This window comes from Lolium perenne, chromosome 2, assembly GCF_019359855.2.
Source record: "Lolium perenne isolate Kyuss_39 chromosome 2, Kyuss_2.0, whole genome shotgun sequence".
NCBI classification, from domain to species: domain Eukaryota; kingdom Viridiplantae; phylum Streptophyta; class Magnoliopsida; order Poales; family Poaceae; genus Lolium; species Lolium perenne.
Window position 1 is genome coordinate 11363540 of NC_067245.2, and position 20394 is coordinate 11383933.

General features: G+C 43.4%; 2 protein-coding genes across 2 annotated transcripts; both read left to right on the top strand.

The window, feature by feature from the left end:
* Positions 1–2659: 2659 nt before the first annotated feature.
* LOC127331152 (L-gulonolactone oxidase 3) lies at positions 2660–6760 on the top strand. The gene is made up of 2 exons (XM_051357212.2): positions 2660–3515; positions 5584–6760. The coding sequence occupies exons 1-2, from the start codon at positions 2829–2831 to the stop codon at positions 6676–6678; spliced, it is 1782 nt and encodes a 593-aa protein (XP_051213172.1). The 5' UTR covers positions 2660–2828; the 3' UTR covers positions 6679–6760.
* A 2656-nt stretch (positions 6761–9416) lies between these two features.
* Positions 9417–15042, top strand: LOC127331153 (wall-associated receptor kinase 2-like). The gene is made up of 4 exons (XM_071825857.1): positions 9417–10078; positions 11997–12250; positions 12937–13098; positions 13865–15042. Exons 1-4 carry the CDS (start codon positions 9417–9419, stop codon positions 14953–14955), a joined length of 2169 nt encoding a protein of 722 aa, XP_071681958.1. The 3' UTR covers positions 14956–15042.
* Positions 15043–20394: the final 5352 nt, after the last annotated feature.

Here is a 20394-nt window from a genome sequence, read left to right on the forward strand (position 1 = left end):
AATCATCAATAAAACTGACATAATATTTATATCTCCCAAAAGATTCTGAGGCGGGGCCCCAAACATCAGAAAATACAAGTTCAAGAGGAGAAGTAGACACACTAGTTGACTTTGGGTATGGAAGTTGATGGCTCTTGGCTATTTGACAAGCATCACAAACATGCTCTTTATTGAACTCACTAAACGAAATTTTATTATCGCGAAGAACTTGATGAACCACAACCGAAGATGGATGACCTAGACACCTATGCCAAAGCGAAGTGGAGGACTTGACGACACCATGAGCTTGATGACGAGGTGGAGGGGCCGACGATGATGGAATAGGATAGAGCCCTCCCACACATCTACCTTGGAGCAGAACCTTCCTCGTGTCCTGATCCTTGATAAAGAAAGAATTAGGCCAATACTCAACAAATGCATGATTATGTTGAGCTAGACGACTAGTTGATAGAAGATTTTTCGTGGCTTTAGGAACATGTAAGATATTTTTAAGATGCAAGTCATGATTAGGGGTATGAATAACAGAGTGACCAACATGACGAATCTCCATACCTGTACCACTAGCTGTGTGGATTTGCTCGTTTCCATTGTAGCGGTCCCTCACGTGCAGCTTGTCAAGTTAACTTGTAATATGATCGGTTGCTCCAGAGTCAGAGTACCAATTGGTGTCAACACCATACAATCCAACAGCTGCGCCCGCTGTTTTCTCAGGACCATGATAGCTTTTCTGGAACCTTTTCCAACAGTTCAGCGTAGTATGTCCTTCCTGCCCGCACACTTGAGAGGTGGGTCTCGGACCTTGATTACCACCGCCATAGTTCTGCTGACGGTATCCACCACGTCCACCATTGCCGCGGTCGTTTCCACGATAGTCATTGCCGCGGTCATATCCACCACGGGAATCATAGCTACGCTGATCATAGCCACGCTGCTCGTAGTTGCGCTGATCTGGGTAGCCACCACGGCCACCATTGCGCCCACCACGATATCCTCCACGCCCGCCACGCGTGGCAGAATTCACCGACGAACCGCCAGTGGAGTTCTGATCCTCTAACCGAGCTTCATAAGACAAGAGCTGGGCGTACAGATCACTCAAACTAATGAACTTCTCAGCCTTGATCAAGGCAGTAATTGCAGCAACAAATCCATTGTACGTTTCATCATTCAGACCGGAGAGAACATATGATATGACATCTTCATTGTCTAGCGGCTTGCCCGCGGCTGCCATCTCATCTGCCAGCGTCTTAATCTGGTTGAAAAACACCGCAGCAGTCTTGTTCTCCTTCTTCGTCATGTTGAGTTGTGTGCGGAGGTGCACCACACGAGCCTTGGACTGGGACGAGAACATCTCAGTAATCGCTGTCCAGGCACCGGCTGAGCTAGTCTGCCCAACCATCTGAGTCAAAACTTCTCGCGACATATTCCGAAGAAGATACCCCAACACCGATTGATCATTGGAGATCCACCGCGCATACTCAGGGTTCGGGATCGTCACTTCTTTGCCGTCGACATCCTTGCTCTTCAGTTCCTTCTCCGGCGCCGGCGTAGATCCGTCCAGGAACCCGTATAGTTGGGCACCACGGATGTCCGGCAAGACCTGCGGTTGCCACAAGAGGAAATTGTCCCTCGTGAGCTTCTCAGAGACCGACGCATTGAGCGACGACTTGTCCGTCATCGAGGAGGAGGAGGATCCCAGCGACATCGCGTCGAGACTTGGCGACGGCGGCGGCTTCCGTTTTTAGGCTAGATGCGTTTTGGAAGGTCCAGCTCTGATACCATATCAAAACGTTATGGGAGCGATACCCTAAACTGGGCCGCTGATCATGTTTATATATGGAAGGGACATACACGATTACAATACGGTAGTACACCCGTATACAAGACAGACTCTACGTACAGCTAGATTACGATGTTTAACAGTATCCTACCCAATGCATACCGCCTTCGGATTAGGAAAATATGGACAATATTAATTACCATAATTCCACTTTTGATATCTTTCCACAGTGATAAACGATTGTGCTATGAATCTATGATCAAACTTATTTGTTTCCTTGTTCGTGCACCACAAAGTCTACATTATGGGCTCTTATTGATTGTGTGCATCATAAAATTCCCCTTGCAAGGGAAGAATGTTACAGCTGTAATCGAACGGTTTCTTTCGTGCCAAGTAAATTATATATATAGGCGTAAACAGCTTACAAATGTGAATAAAATACTGCACGCCAAATCTGAGCTTTGGTGGGACAACGACTTTGAATAAAATACTGTTCTAAAATAGTCTATATCATCGGCTCTGATTGATCGTGTGCATTTTGTAAATCCCCTTACAAGGGGGAGAATGTTACAGTTGTAATCGAAATATGGTTTACTTTTTGACAAGTAGATTAGTACTACCTGTGTCTATAAATAGACGACGTCTAAGATTTATATAGATACATTTAAATTTAGATAAATTTAAACATTTATTTATAGACGGAAGGAGTAGTATCAACGGGTAAACAGTTTACAGTGTGAATAAAATACTGCACACCCAATCTGAGCTTTGGTGCCACACAATTGTGACTAAAATACTGCTCCAAAATAGCCCGTGTGGATGAACATGCTTGTACGTCAACTTTGGTGTTACAAAAACCATAATCATTCACGAGTGAGGAATCCTTTTAAGCCAAAATTCCCACGAGCCTTTCCAGCCAAACAAAGAGGAGCTTCCAGCGCAGCACTACACTAACAGCGCCGCGACGTCCGTGCTGTGCTCCCCCACCACCGACTATACACCAGCAAAGCAAAAAAGACAGAGCCCGATCGCGCACGGCGCGGACAAAACAATGATGGCCGCCGGTACACTTCTCCTCCTGCTGGCGCTCTGCTCCCTGGCCCCGGCGGCGCTGTCCGTGCCACCGCGGCCGCCGGTGCGCTGCGGCGGATCGGGCGGCGGCTGCGTGCTCACCAACGCCTACGCCGCCTGGTCCAGCGACCGCGCGGACTGCCCCGTGGCGGCCGTGGCCTACCCGGCGTCCGAGCAAGAACTCGTGGCCGCCGTCGCGCGCGCCAGCGCCGGCGGCCTGCGGGTCAAGGCCGTCAGCGGCTTCGCGCACACCATCCCCAAGCTGGCCTGCCCCGGCGGCGGGATCGGCGCGAACAACACCAGCACCCTGCTGATAAGCACGGCGAGGTACGCCGGCGTGGCGGTGGACGCGGCGGCAAGGACGGTGACCGCGGACGCCGGCGCGCCGCTCCGGGCCGTGATCGACGCGGCCGAGGCCGCCGGGCTGAGCCTGCCGGCGTCGCCGTACTGGGAGGGGGTCAGCGTCGCCGGGGTCATCAGCACGGGCTCCCACGGCAGCTCGTGGTGGGGCCGGGGCGGCGCCGTCCACGACCACGTCGTGGGCCTCACCATTGTCGTGCCCGCCGGGCTGAACCAGGGCTGGGCCAGGGTCCTGCCGCTCGCCAAAGGTGACGCGCTCTTCCCCGCCGCGCTCGTCTCCCTCGGCCTGCTCGGCGTCGTCTCCAAGGTTAGTACAGTATATGCAAATCATCAGCTCGAGCGTGCACCGCAGTTCAGACTTTTCGTGTGCGCTGGAATCATTATGCTTTCCCGCTGGTTTGACATTTACAGTAGTTGTTAATACTCCATATACTTCCCAAATAAAATAGGTTGTGCTATAGCTTAGCCCGCGCAAAATTTGACTCTAACTTTGACCCAAAATTTAACTGTGAAAAATGCAATTTATAAATTACACACGAGAGGCTAGCTTTCTAAAGAGGCTTACATTTCGGAACTCGTATAGTATTTTGGAGTATGATCTAATTACATCGATTTAGCCACATACTGTTAGCCAAATATTTGTCCTTTCCAGAGCTACTCACGGGATTTTCAAAAGATTTGCCTGGGATTGAGATCATATTGATTTTTTCATATGGAAGTTGTTTGATTCATGGGACATATCGCATAAGAACTAATTCTTTTGGAATCATGTAATGTATATTTTAAAGGAGACTAGCACTAGGTCAGACCTCATGAAAAATTGCTTCACATCAATTCCCCCTAAAAAAACTATTAAAGAAACAATTATCTCCACATAAGATTTAAGTAGACAGGACATCTCAATTCTATATGTTTACTATTTCTATAGTTTCTGTTTCCTATGAATCAAAAGTGTCCCAAAACCTAATAGAAATTAAGCTTCTTGGGATGGAGGGAGTAGTACATGCTGCCATAGCGGAATGTGTATGGTTTTTCCAAACAATTTTGTTCCTTTGTATTTTGACTCAAAGTAGAAAATTAGTTGTCTTGTGATTACTTTTACATATTTTATCATGCATGTGTATACATCAGCATACCTAACTATGTTTCCTGAAACATCTTTACCTTGCCACCACGTTCTAGCATTTTCTTTTTCTTTTTCTTTTTTAAGAATCACGTTCTAGCATGCTAGTTGCTAGTGCAGGTAGTTTCCCCTCTCTCTTTTGGTAAAGGACGAAGCTAGCGTCCTATGTACATACATCTTGCTATATTAATATATATGTTAGTCTGGGTTGAATAAACATCAACCCTGTTGACCAACATGGCTTTCCACGTAATGCCAAACAAATAAAACTTTGCTTACACGGCTGATGCAAATGATTTGGATGATGTTCCTTTCCATGTGTAGGGAATCTCACAAATAAATAGTTTCTCAAAAACTTAAGCGACTGCATCAAGTTTGTAACTTTTTGCTAGTTATAGGTCGATTGAGAATCAGATTAGTTATAGGTTGACTTTAGGACCGCTAGATTTGCTTTGTAATTCATACACGTGGAAATTACACATGGGACGTAATTGCACATCTTTTTTCCCGGTTGCACATGAAACATATTAAAGGTCAGATGATCTAGAATTAAGTTAATTCGAAGTTAATCAAAAGTTCAAAACTAGCCACGTCCATTTTATAAGTCGTAGGCAAGTTGTGCTGGAATGAACCGGAATTGGGGGAAGGAATCGACTGCGCTTTCATCAGTTTGCAGTCGCTTGACGTTTAGGTTGTCCCAAAAATCCTATACCTTCTGAAAAAAGCATAGCATGAATAAGCTACTCTAAGTAAGAAAATGGCTAGCTAGTCCACACATAGTTACTGTTGCGACTAAGAGTGTTCTATCATACTGCTCATTATTGTATGACTTTTAGATATTTTAAAATAAACTAGATACCGATCTTTTTCTACCAAAACAAATAAATCTACACACTACAAATACATGCATCTACAAAAGGTCTTAGTGAACGAAGGAGTACATTTTTCGAGAACGGATGACCTGAAGTCTAACGGCACTTCTTATCTTCAGTATCCATTTTATCTCCACTCAGTAAAATCTAAGATAAATTTTAATTACTTCTTTGTCTAGAAAGGAGTAATTCAGATTTATCTAGATTTGCATATATCTAAACGGTAAAACGTGTCTAGATATATGGGAATCTAGAAAAATCAAAGTTAAGGAGGGGGTATTATATTGTTTCGAAATGCTTAGTTAAGTTGAAAGTTTTTTTTTTTACTTTACTGATGTCCGGTTTACAACTGATTGCAAATGGCGGATGGGTTTGTTCAGGTGACACTGGCGCTAGAGCCGCGGTTCAAGAGAAGCATCACCTACGATTACAGAGACGACTCCACGTTCCAGGACGACTTCGCTGATCACGCCGCGCGCCACGAGTTCGCCGACATCGCGTGGTACCCGTCCCAGCACCAGGCGGTGTACAGGATCGACGACCGCGCGCCACTCAACGCCACGGGCGACGGCGCCAATGACTTCATCGGCTTCCAGTCCACACTCATCGCCGTTTCCGCGGGGATAAGAGCACTCGAAACTTCACTGGAGAAGTCGAGGAATGCCGAGGGCAAGTGCACGATGGCCAAGTCGGAGATCGCGGCGAAGCGGCTCATCGGCAGCGGGCTGCGCAACAGCCAACACGCCCAGTTGTTCACCGGCTATCCCGTCGTGGGGTTCCAGGGGAAGATGCAAACGTCGGGCTCCTGCGCACACTCGCCGGCGTACAACCTGCTCGCCGCGTGCGCGTGGGACCCCAGGTATAAGGGCCTCTTCTTCTACGAGAGCACGGCCGTCTTCTCCCCGGCGCGGTTCCGGTCCTTCATCCTCGACGTGAAGCGGCTCCGGGACCTCGTCGGCGCGGACCACATGTGCGGCGTGGACGTCTACAACGGCCTCCTGGTCCGGTTCGTGAAGCGGTCGGAGGCGTTTCTAGGGCAGCCAGAGGACTCCGTGGTGGTGGACTTCAACTACTACCGCGCGTCGGACCCGGCGGCGGCGCGGCTGGACCAGGACGTGTGGGAGGAGGTGGAGCAGATGGCGTTCGTCAAGCACGGCGCGCGCCCGCACTGGGCCAAGAACAGGATGGTGGCATTCCGTGGCGTGCAGGGGAAGTACCCGGGATGGGCAAGGTTCGTCGCGGCGAAGCGGCAGCTGGACCCACGAGGGTTGTTCGATAGCCCGTGGTCCGACGAGGTTGTAGGCAATGGCCTTAGCGCCGGCGACGGCGACGGGTGCGCGCTGGACGGGCAGTGCGTGTGCTCCGAGGACAGGCACTGCAGCCCGGTGCAAGGGTACTACTGCAGAGAGGGACGTGTGTACACGGAGGCCAGGGTATGCAGATACTCCGCTTCATCTTTACACCTTAATGTATGAAAAGACATGTGTAACACTCCAGATGTTCTGAGAAAAAAAAGGTTTATTTGGTTCGATTTCAAAGCCGATAAACTGTAGGGGTATAAACAGATTGGATTGGATTTGTCTTTACCATATCCTATACCATATTTTCTCAATAGATCAGTTGCGGATTCAGACGCAGATATACGAGACCACAGGTTTGGAACAGAATGGAGCAGATTGGGACGAAAACAAAACTAATCGGATATGGTTAGGTCAAAACACCATACAATTAAAAATAATATAATATGATGATATAAATAAATATAAAATAATGTAGATTCGTATGGAATCAATAAGGCAAACACAAGAGCAAGGATAATACAAACTCATCATGCTTTAATAGTTGAGTATCATAAGAAGTTCGGACTTCATATTCTTTAGAGTGATTGTGCAAGTGAGTAACTCTGTCAACTCACTATCTACTAAATATACTCTATTAGCTTTGATATTTCGGATGAAAATCGGATTATTCAGATAAAAACCACCGGATAATCTCAAATACTTCTCGGATACAGATATCCGAATGGTATTTTTTATATCATATCTTATACCGTATCCGGTGTGAAGTTCTAAATCGGATATGGTTATTCGTCAGATCTCTTCAAACCGGATATGGATTCTCTAGAACGGATTCGGATGTGAATATGGTGCGGAAACTATCATGTCTGTTTACACCCCTAAAAGTGGGACTATGCGAGGCCAAAAACATCTTTCGGTTGGACCTTAATCTTGCCTTGTTAACTATCCCAAAATCAGTCTTATCGAGGATTTGTATTCTCTAGCTACGCTAGGCTGGTTCCGTTGCTTCTCGGACTTCTCATTAGGCGCCAAAACTGGTGGTTTCTTCTTGGGCTCTCACTTATCCTTACCTAGTTCCCTCCGCCGTCTGGCACTAGTTACCGGGCAAGACAATGGCCGAAGGCTAAAGAGGCTTCAGTGGGCCTAGCAACCGTAGGCAGACTGTATTTTGTAATTTGCCTTTCGAGCGTGAGAATATGGACTTCTGCTTATCAAACAACACAAGCAAGAAAAATCTAGGCTGGTTTTCTCCTTGCTCTGGTCATCCTTGTCAATGTGCTTCGACGATCGGTTGTCTCTAGCCAGTTCTCATCACGGATAGGCCTCGTCTCATCTTCAGGTTCTGCGAGGTGGAACAAAACAAAGTCGATTCCCAAAATCCTTTTCTTTTTTCCTTCGGTCGACATCCGCTTCATTTGCAATCCTTGTTAATATGACCAATGACGCCACATAGGTGGCAACACTTGGGTAAATCATACTTCTCCAGGTACTGTTCATTTCGTCATTAACTTCCTGCTGCTGTGCATTTTTCACACACTTCTACATCATGGAACATATCAATTTATCCCTAATCAACTCATTAACTTCTAGGTTCATCGTTCCAAACGGGCTACCATTGACATGGGTCCATATTGGGATGCAAGAATACAAGTTTCTCCACCGTCTTCTTGGCATCGTAATCCCTGAGCACAATTACATCATGACTATCACCAAGGAAGTGTTGCTCCTCTTTCAAGGCTTTCCGCAAACCATCAAACTAGTTAAAGTTGAAGGAAAGGAGAAAAATTGTCTCCCCATATTGCAGATAATGTTTTTGCTATAGTAAGAAACCGGTGCCTTTTCTGTATTTCAAACCTTTTTTATGAGCTCGTTTGCCTCAAGAGCAAGGTTGTTGGCCTCAAGAGCCACAATGGATATGTTAACAAAACTACAACTGATTAATTGTGGTAAATGGTTATGGCATGGTTAAAGTACTTTTTTGATGCTTAACAAACTCAAGTTAGCCATTATATTAATGAAATTGTATTCAACCATAAGTATAATAAATTGTTGAAAATATATACAATTTTTTTCACCCTAAGATATTTGCCATGCTCACTTATTCTATGTTAACTCACTTAACCCTCTAATTGTATTAGACAGCTCGTTGTTGGGATTAAAATCGTCGAAACAACCAATTAATATAACTAAATGTGAGTTATTTTTTGTGTGTACCATCTTTGCCTAGGGGGCTAGGGGCCATGCTATTTATTTTTTGTATCGTTCCAATTATGTGGGATGTCTCCGGAAGGAGAACCAAAGACAACTAAATATGGATTGTTATGGAAAGGATATGTTGTAATCTGGCGAGGGATGCGAGATCACTGATTTTAATCACTTTTGGGGCAGACGACAGCTCATGGTACATAATACATCCACTGATCATCTCATTGACATTTTGTGGTGATCTGATCTGAAAACAACAAGCCGTATAGTATGATATGGTTATTGAGCTTACATCGATGCAACAACTGACGTACCGACCGTTGAATATGTACACCCAACTGCTACTAACTTGTGAGTTAGAAACGAATATGGGTTTATGTCACCGACGAGAGCGACACAGGAAGTGTCCAATTCGAGATTCTATAGTTGATACGGGATGACAGCGGTAATCGATTCGTATACCCGAGAAACTGCTGCCAAACGAATATGGAGTACTAACGTTTTGTGTTTGCGGGGACCAAGAGTTTATATATGTGGAGGGCAAGGGGAACGGGCACGCGAGCTCATTACAAAATTTGTGTTGCCGACTGTTGGGAACTGATTGAACTTACATGTATGCTGCATAGGCCTATGGACTATATAGTACACTAGAAGAATGGAGCTTAGGGAAGAGTCAGCCAGCCATTAGCGGCAAACCAAAGCAAGTTTCCATGACTCAAGCTATATTCTTCCGAGCTATGCTCTACATGGCGCTCCTCGCCACCGTCCTGTCCGGCGCCTCGCCGCCGACAGCGGCGGCGGCCTCGCGGCGCAACTGCCCCGACAAGTGTGGGAACGTAACAGTTCCCTACCCGTTCGGCATCGGCACCGGCTGTTCGCTGCCCAACTTCCGCCTCGATTGCAAGGAGGGGGTACTGCTCAGGGGCAACATCAGAGTCGACAACATAACGTTGGAGCCGGCGCAGATGGTCGCCTACCTCATATTAACATACAAGTGCGTCGCGCCGGCCGGTGCCAACCCACGGACACAGGACATGAACTTCAACTTGACCGGTGGCCCGTTCCTTATCTCCCAGGAGGAGAACGTTTTCACGGCCATCGGCTGCAGTTTGGTGGCCAGGCTCAGGGGCCGAACCACCGACTCCACCGACTCCACCGACCACTACCTCACGGGCTGCATCACGACTTGCACCAGCGTCAACCTGAACGATACCACCAAAGATGGTGCTCCGTGCAGTGGCCAAGGCTGCTGCCAAACCTCTATAGCTGCCGGCCTCACCCATGTATCATCACGCTGGAACCAGGATGAGAAGGCCAACAACACTGTGCCGAACAACATATGCCAATATGCATTCGTTGCCCAGAAAGGCTGGTACGTACAGTTTACTTCTTAGTCTTCTTCTCTTCTTAGAGATTTTTCTAGGAGGCGTGCATTTAGTTTGAACTTACAAGTCTTAGGACATCTTCGTTGCCTTTTCTTGGAGTTGTCATGTAATGTTTCTGTCGCATTGGAGGAGAAAGGAACAAGATAATAAGGTTGTTTTCTCTCCCATCGATCCTTTCACATGCATATAGGAAAATGTTTTCGTTTTTTCATGACAAGTGGAAAGAGCTCTCGAGATCCATGGAACCCGGTGTACAAAATAATGGAAAACTTAAATGAAATATCAAAAACTCTGAAAACAAATGTATATATGTGTGTAATATGTGTATGTGCAATAATTTCAGCACAGATTTTTCTAACTGTGATTTACACACACACAAAAGAAAAATATCTAGAACGAAATAGGGTTTTTTGCAGCCTAAAGAATAAATTTTCAACCAACTTTAGAGTTCCTTAGAACACATACAACACCCAGCATGAAGATAATGGTAACTATACCATCTCCCCTCTATTTTTAGGTCAATGAACCAAATGTTTAAGTCACGTAATTTATCTTACTTGAAAATTAAGGAAAATGTGTACCAAAAGAAAATTATGTTTACTTCACGAAAAAAATGCAAACATAAAACTTTGTTGTAAAATATACATAACTACACAAGTTTTGTGGTTTTACATGTATCTTGTGTTTCGCAAGCCAATTATTTTTGTTGCGAGTCAAGTTGAGCGTAACTCTTTATATATCAATTGAAGTAACACATAATAAGAAGGCCCAACGTAAAATAAATTATTACGCATCTTGGGAGATGGATAACATTTTTTTATAAATATTTACATTATATTTTACTTAAGTTGTTAAATTTAGAATTTGCATTTGACAAACAAATAGTTACATTCATTTTAATTCATAACACAAAATTGGGCATAGGAAATACATGATATAAGTCATAACAACATAAACTCACAGAAATTACATCTATGAGTTTTTTATGTTTGCAATTTTATGGCATATAAACAAAAATTGGATGTACAATATTCATTTCCTTACATTCTTCTTCGCTTCATAAGAACAATTTTATATGTCTTAAAAATATGGTGCAATAACGTAAACATCGGGTAGGCGTAGAATACCTATTATTCACCATTTGTTTTGAACAGTGCAACCAATCCAGTGGAATTTTTAGTTAACTTTCAATATTTTAAATCTCCATATAGATTATTAAATTTTAGCCTACCTAAAGACAAGGAACCAAAACGTTGTGTGTTCATTTTGACCGTTATACAATATTTCTTTGTTTAATCATATGTTGTTATTCTGTGGGGGAATCAACCACATGTCTTCTTGCCTTATTGTTGTAGTATATAGAACCGCGAACATCTCCTAAACATGATTCAAATCTTCAACAGAATTTTGATTAAATCTCCAAATTTTTGTGTGAACTGTAATAGCTACCTCTCATCCTTCTCCTAAGTTCAAGAAAAATTATATCACAATTCTCCAAAATTAAATCAAATAATTTCTACTAATACCAAAAATCAAAAATATTATTGATGTTTCATTGAGGTCCGGAATAATCATGATTTTAAATGCCACTCATGGGCATCAATGTAAATAGTAAGCACACTGGATGAATATTGAGCACATTGGGGAAAAGCTAGGTGTGATAGCAAGGTTTAAATTGAAAGTAATAGTATATCAAAGTGAATGGAAAATCAAATAAAATGATTAATGATATTGTAAATTTGTAGGGTTGGGTAATTAATGCTTACAAAAGTCAGTCCTCTCGTGTTTGATACTTTACTACTAAAAAGCTATTTACAAAGACTTAGTTTGTAATCTAGCTTTATATGCCAAATTTTCATTATTATAATTATTATGATCCGTGCTAACAGTGGATCGGTCAAACAGGTACAATTTTAATAAAACAGACCTTGTCGGTAGCAATTTTGCCAAAAAATGTGGCGAGGGCATGGTCGTCCCGCTTGTTCTTGACTGGGCTATTAGGAACGGAAATTGTCCGTCGCCACCAGACGATGGCAACAACTATGGAGCCTGCATTAGTGCCCACAGCCGCTGCGTTAATGCCAGCAATGGCCCAGGATATTTTTGTCGATGCAATGATGGATATGACGGTACTCCCTACGAAGAAAACGGCTGCACAAGTTAGTCTACTTCCACATACTAATTGATTTTGGCAGGAAACAACACTCACTGACATATTGTTCTCGCAAAGGAAATATTGTTTTCTTAATTATTCATGGACCTAGAACGAGAATGCCATGAACTTTTTCACTTTGAAAATCCTCAAATATATTATGAAATTATTTGATACTATTGAAAACCAAATCAATTTAAGATGAAAACCGAAAGTACATCTTCATACTCTAAATTCACATATATATATATATATATATATATATATATATATGAAGAAGAATGATTAGACTTATATTTAAATCAGAGTTGTATCAGATTATGATATCGTTATTAATTCCATTAAGAAAGTCAAGAGTATAAAACTCGAAATTTTGTAAAACATAACGATGTATGTATGTCATCCGTAAAAATGTTCCTTTTACGAAACTTGAGTCCTTTTATTGATAAGCCATATGTATTTCATAGAACACATGATAGGCCACATTATTTAGAAAAGGTATCAGATCAATTGGTTTATACCAGCATAACTTAATTTAGGTATCACCATAATGGTCAAAATTATTCCAAACTTTTTATTGTCACTCACAGTTTGCAAAAGTAATTTTGTAACATAAATTATTAGTCTCTTTCGTCTATCGGTCTTCTTTCAATGGTCTTATATGTGTGATTATTTCATACTTTTCTTCTCTAGATATTAATGAATGTAAGCTATCAAATTATTCTTGTCGTGGAGGGACATGTCATGACAAAGAAGGTGGTTATGAGTGTAAATGCAATTTTGGTCGAAGAGGTGATGGTAAAAGTGACCATGGTTGTGAACGCATATTATCATCAGCGGCAATGGCAGTGATAGGTAAGGTTCATGTGGTGTACCTATACTGCTTAATTTATTTCAAAATATATACTTGGAAATTCAATTCAGCTCTCGGGTGCGTATGCTCCTTCTACCAAAAAAAATATTTCAAAGTGTCAAAAATTTTGACAAAAAATTCAACATGTACATCTCCATAATATATGTGTGTTCATCAAGTTTGATGAAAAACTAATATATTGTGTGATCTATGTAAAAAAGAGAAATTTTATCTTGTGAAAAGCATTAATTTTAGCATTGCATTTTGTCTTTTTACACACGTCACATGATAAGTCGTTTTTTTATGAAACAACTTTGTGAGCGCGTAACACGTGAATATATACGTGCGAATTTTTGTTTTAATTTTTTTTGATATCGAAAATATGTGTAAGATGCATTTCAAAAATGGAGGGAGCATATGCTCTCATGTTCCAAAACACCTCTACATCAATAATTTTGTGATAATCTTTTTGTTCATGAGAAGTTGGTAGTCGATGTGAGGCAATGTTCTTTTTTTTTAGAGGAAGTGAGATTGTGAGGAAATGTTGTTGTGGCATTACAACACTATTTGGACAGCCTAATTTAAGAACTTGTTTCAGCAAATTAGCACCTAATGAGAGACTGTACAGATAAATATGTAGTATATGTGTAAGGGGCTTGCAGGATTGTTTTCAAAGGTGAAGATATCTTTTGGTTGAGAACTTTTTCATAATTGTATTGCTAGCTAGTTACCACTTTCGTCTGGAGTAACTAACGAACTAAGAGTGAGTTTGTCCTCTTCTGCTTGCACAAAATGGCATTAACTCACATGCTACATATTTGTTCACAGGAACCACCGGTGCCATCTCCATATCAACAGTGCTAATAATATTCATACTCATGCATCATGAGAAGAGAAGGCTTAGGGATCGTTTCAAAAGAAACGGTGGTCAATTACTCGAAAGCATGAAGATCGAGATTTTCAGGAAGGAGGAGCTAGACAAAATAACCAAGAATTATAGAACTATCATTGGAAGAGGTGCCTTTGGTGAGGTCTACAAGGGAACTACCAGTGAGCACGTGCAAGTCGCAGTCAAACGCTCCATCGCAATGAACAAGGATCGCCAGAATGACTTCGCGAATGAGATTCAAATCCAAGCACAAATAAGCCACAAGTATGTGGTCCAACTCTTGGGATGTTGCCTAGAGACAGAAGTTCCTATGTTAGTTTATGAGTTTGTCCCGAGGGGGAGCCTCTACGATGTACTCCACGGCAAGAACAACAATGGACGAAAAGAACCTCTCTCATTGCAAGCACGCCTCGACATCGCCATATCCTCTGCGGATGCCCTCGCATACATGCATTCGCAGGCGAGCCAGAAGATCCTGCATGGAGACGTGAAGTCCGGCAACATTCTCCTCGACGATGAGTTTCTGCCCAAGGTGTCGGACTTTGGGACTTCGAGACTCATGTCCATCGAAAAGGATCACACCGACTGGGTAGTCGGGGATAGCAGCTACATAGATCCCGTATACATGAAGACCGGGCTTCTCACGGAGAAGAGCGACGTGTACAGCTTCGGCATCGTGTTATTGGAGCTCATCACCCGGAAGAAGGCTAGGTATGACGGGAACAGAAGCCTTCCGCTGAACTATGTCAAGGCTTCCGCGGACGGGTCTACTGTACAGATGTATGATACAGAGATTTTGTCTAGTGGGGAGGACATGAAGTGCCTCGGCGAGGTTGGCCTGATCGCCATGCATTGTCTCGAAGCTGATGTGAATGACAGACCAACTATGACTGAAGTCGCGGAGAAAATCAAAAGGTGCAAGAGCCGGTGGTCGCAAAGCCATTGGCATGGGAAGACCAACGAGATCTAGAACCATGACGCATGGCCTTGACTTGAATTCTGTTGTGTGGTCGGTGGAATTATTCTTTTTCTATCGCTTTGGTGGTCAAACATTAGTTTCAGATTATATACTATACAATGTATGTACAGTTTATCCAATCCATGTACAGAAGTTTAGTGCAGCATTCATGTAGTCTTGCTCCTTAGTTGATTAATTTTCTTTCAGATATGAAGCTTCCCCTGATTTTCATTAAACAAACCAAACAGTTCTGTTACGATCTCTACGAAAAAAGAGAGAGAAAAGAAAATAAAAATAGAAAGAAAGAAACCGAATGACCCTAAAAAGTTTTGGGTTGGAATGGGCACCCCTTGCAATGAGGTCGAATAGACCTACTCTATGCCTCCAAAACAATCGCCATTGGCAATGGGAAAATTACCTCCTTTTGAGATTCCCCTTGGCTAAATGGAAGGAAGGCAAAATACATTGCCCCTCTCATACATGAGGCCTCCTCTAGGAAAAAAATAAAAATCAATCAAGCCTTGCACAACAATGCTTCTCAAAAAAAATGGACACCACCTTGACAGTGCCTCACATTCATCAATTTATACATCCAGCTTTGGATACAACTCAATGGCATTCACCTTCATGAAGACGCAGAGGAGTCCATCTTGTGGAACCTCGCGCCAAATGGTGAATACACCACGACTTCAGCTTACAATGCACATTTCTTTAGCGCTACCCTCACAAAGATGAACAAGTTAGTTTGGAAGCCTTGGGCGCCCCCAAAGATCAAATTCTTTGTGTGGTTGGCGATCCAAAATAGGCTATGGACGGTCGACCGGCTTGAGAAAAGAGGATGGAATAACTGCGGTCTTTGTCCTCTTTGTAAAAAAAACTCAAGAAACAACGGCACACCTATTATCCCATTGTCGTTTCTCCAAAAGACTTTGGGAAATGGTGAAGGAGTGGCTCGGCATCTCTTCTATTCGAACTCAAGATTGGGCGGCAGACTTCTCTATTAAACATTGGTGGACTACGATGGCGTGCAAGGCGAACCCAAACCGGAAGGCTATGGCTTCTCTTACCATGCTTGTGAGTTGGACTATTTGGGAAGGGCGAAACACAAGGATCTTCAGCAACAAAGCCATGCCACCAACTATTCTCATCGAGATCATTAAAAGTGAGGCTAAGCTTTGGGTCGTCGAGGGGGCAAAGCATTTGAGTTTTGTAATGATGGGAGAGTAATCCATATATGACTTTCTTTGTTCTTGTTTAAACTGGTGTTATGACTCTTCTCCTTAATTAATGAATGGTGGCAAACCTTTTGCCACCCTGTAAAAAAATACATATACATCACAACATCCATCGATATATATATATATATATATATATGAGATCATATAAGGAGCATGCATCGACATAGTTTATTCCCATCTCTTCTTTGCCACCCTTTCAAAAAAAACGACATATACATCTATATGAGATCATATAAGGAGCATGCATCAACATAGTTTATATCCGGCTCTTCCATCGTCTGGGTTCACGTTTCCCTCCCCATGCTCCCCCAAGGAAGATTGGTGGTAGCGTGAATGGACATTCGTTCTTGTGGTGTTTTTGCCATACGGTCTTTACCAGTAGTGTCATCCTCCTCGCAGACTTTTTGTATGTGTGGCTTGCCCTTGTTGCTACGTTCTTATGTTAGGAAATATGAATTACATGAAATTTAGTGGTTGACTTGGACAACAGGTGGGTTAATTGTTGGAGATATGCCCAAGAGGCAATAATAAAGTGGTTATTATAATATCTTTGTGTTTATGATAAATGTTTGCATACCATGCTATAATTGTATTAACCGAAACATTGATACATGTGTGTTATGTAAACAACAAGGAGTCCCTAGTAAGCCTCTTGTATAACTAGCTTGTTGATTAATAGATGATTATAGTTTCGTGATCATGAACATTGGATGTTATTAATAACAAGGTTATGTCATTGGTTGAATGATATAATGGACACACACCCATATGAGCGAAGCATAAGATCAAGTCATTAAGTTCAACTTGCTATAAGCTTTCGATACATAGTTACCTAGTCCTTCGACCATAAGATCATGTAAATCACTTACACCGGAAGGATGCTTTGATTACATCAAACGCCACTGCGTAAATGGGTGGTTATAAAGGTGGAATTAAATATTTGGAAAGTGTGAGTTGAGGCATATGGATCAATAGTGGGATTTGTCCATCCCGATGACGGATAGATATACGATGGGCCCTCTCGGTGGAATGTTGTCTAATTAGCTTGCAAGCATGTGACTGGTTCACAAGAGATGACATACCACGGTACGAGTAAAGAGTACTTGTCGGTAACGAGGTTGAACAAGGTATGGAGATACCGATGATCGAACCTCGGACAAGTAAAGTATCGCGTGACAAAGGGAATCGGTATCGTATGTAAATGGTTTAATCGATCACTAAGTTATCATTGAATATGTGGGAGCCATTATTAATCTCCAGATCCCGCTATTGGTTATTGCTCGGAGAGGAGTCTCGACCATGTCTGCATAGTTCACGAACCGTAGGGTCACGCGCTTAAGGTTCGATGTCGCATAAGTAGATTCGGAATATGAGATGGAGACCGAAGTTTGTTCGGAGTCTCGGATGGGATCCAGGACATCACGAGGAGTTCCGGAATGGTCCGGAGAGTAAGATTCATATAAGGGAAGTTAATTTCTAGGTTTCGGAAAAGTTCGGGATTTTTCCGGTGAAAGACCGGGAAGGTTCTAGAAGGTTCCGGGGTCCCACTAGTGGGCCCACGACCCTAGGAGGCCTAGCATGGGCCGAGGGGATGCTCCCTAGCCTAATGGGCCAGGGGCATATGCCCCCCAAGGCCTAGCCAGCCAAACCCCTAGGGTTTCCCCAAAACCCTAGGGGGATCAACTTGGGGGGGGGGGGGGGGGAAGATTTCCCTCTTCCCCCCCTTTGGCCGCCGGCCCCCAACCCTAGATGGGAAAGGGGGGCCACCCCAGCCGACCCAGCCCCCTATATAAAGAGGGGAGGGGGTGGCCGGCCACTTCACCCCCTTGATCAAACCCTGGCCACCCCCTCTCTCCCTCCACCATATTGTTGTTCCGGCTTGGCGAAGCCCTGCAGCTTTTCTCCTCCACCACCACCACCACGCCGTCGTGCTGATGGAATTCCGAGGAGATCTACCACACCTCCGCTGCCCGCTGGAACGGGGAGAGGACGGGCTTCATCGACACCGTACGCACGACCGAGTACGGAAGTGCTGCCGGATTGCAGCACGGACGATCGACTACATCAACAACGAGATCTAATCTCGTAAGCTTTGGAATCTTCGAGGGTTAGTTTTGCAATCCTCTCGTTGCTTAGATCTTGGTAGATTAGATCTTGCTTCTTCCTAGATTGGATCTTGGTTTTTGTTCATGTTCACGGTAGAAATTTTTTGTTTTCCATGCTACGAACCCTTCAGTGGTATCAGAGCCGTGTCTATGCATAGATCTATTGCACGAGTAGAGCACAATGGTTTTGTGGGCGGTGATGCTTTTGTTGTTTTTAGTTAGTGTACTTTGCATCTTGCGGGATGGTGGGATGAAGCGGCCTGGGCTAACTTTACATGACCGCGTCTCATGAGACTTGCTCCACGCTTACATGCAACTTGTATTACATAAGTGGCTTTGCGGGTGTCTATCTCTCCCACCATAGTGAAGATTCAATTTGCTCTTTCTATTGACAACACTAGTATCACCGTTGTGCTTCATGTTCGTATGTAGATTGGATCTCACTCGAAAACCCTAAACCACGTAAAATATGCAAACCAAATTAGAGGCGTCTAAATTGTTTTTGCAGGGTTTGGTGATGTGATATGGCCATGTGATGATGATTATATTTTATGTATGAGATGTTCATTATTGTATTATGGCAACCGGCATGAGCCTAATGGTTGTTTTTAATTTTTGTTAAAGACATGCATGTCTATTCATCATGTAATAGCTTTATTTCAAGTAGTTGCTATAGTAGCTATAAGTGATGGACAACCATGAAGCGGCGCCACTGACCTTGACGCCATGCTAGTGATGATGGAGATCATGTTCGTGCTTTGGAAATGGAGATCAAAAGCACAAGAAGAAAGGCCATATCATATCACACATTGTGAATTGCATGTGATGTTAATCATTTATGCATCTTATTTTTCTTAGATCACGACGGTAGCATTATAAGATGATCCCTCTCACTAAATATCAAGATAATAAAGTGTTCATCCTTAGTATGCACTGTTGCGAAGACTTGTCGTTTCGAAGCATCACGTGATGATCGGGTGTGATAGATTCAACATGTGCATACAACGGGTGCAAGCCAGATTTGCACACGCGGATACTAAGGTTGCCTTGACGATCCTAGCATGTACAAACATGGTCTCGGAACACGGGATACCGAAAGGTAGAGCATGAGTCATATGAATGATATGATGAACACTTTGAGTGTTCTCCTTTGAAGCTACATCTTTTCTCGTGAAGATCGGACTTGGTGTAGTGGATTTGGTTCGTGTGATCACTAAGACAATGCGAGGGATGTTGTTTTGAGTGGGAGTTCACCTAGTTAATTTAAGAATTAAAATTTAACTCAATTTATCATAAACTTAGTCTAAACTCTTTGCAAATATGTTGTAGATCATGGCGTCCCCCTCCATCAGTTTTAACCAGTTCCTAGAGAAAGAAAAGCTTAAAAGCAATGGTAGCAACTTCACCGACTGGTTCCATCATGTGAGGATTTTCGTCAATGGTGGAAATCTGCAATATGTGCTCGATGCACCGCTAGGTCCCCCACCACCACCTGAAGTATCCGAGGACGAAAAGAATGTTTACGAGACTCGGGTTATTCGGTACTCTCAAGTTCAGTGTGCCATCCTGTGCAGCCTAGAGGCGGAGCTCCAAAAGCGATTTGAGCACCACAACCCTTATGAGATGGTCAATGAGTTGAAAACTATCTTTGAAACTCATGCGGCCGTGGAAAGCTATGAGGCTTCGAAACACTTCTTTGGCTGTATGATGGAAGAGGGCAGCTCCGTTAGTGAGCACGTGCTCGCTATGTCCGGGCATGCGAAGAAGCTCAGTGACTTGGGGATAGTGATTCCTAACCAGCTGGGTATTCATCGTGTCCTCCAATCACTGCCACCTAGTTACAAGAACTTCGTGATGAACTACAATATGCAGAACATGAACAAAGAGTTACCTGAACTCTTCTCCATGCTGAAATCTGCTGAGGTTGAGATAAAGAAAGAGAATCAAGTGTTGATGGTCAACAAGACCATCAGTTTCAAGAAGCAGGGCAAGCCTAACAACAAGGGCAACTTAAAGAAGGGCGGCAAGAAAGCTGCCGCGCCTCCTGAGAAGCCTAAGGCTGGCCCTAAGCCTGATACCGTGTGCTATTACTGCAAGGAGAAGGGGCA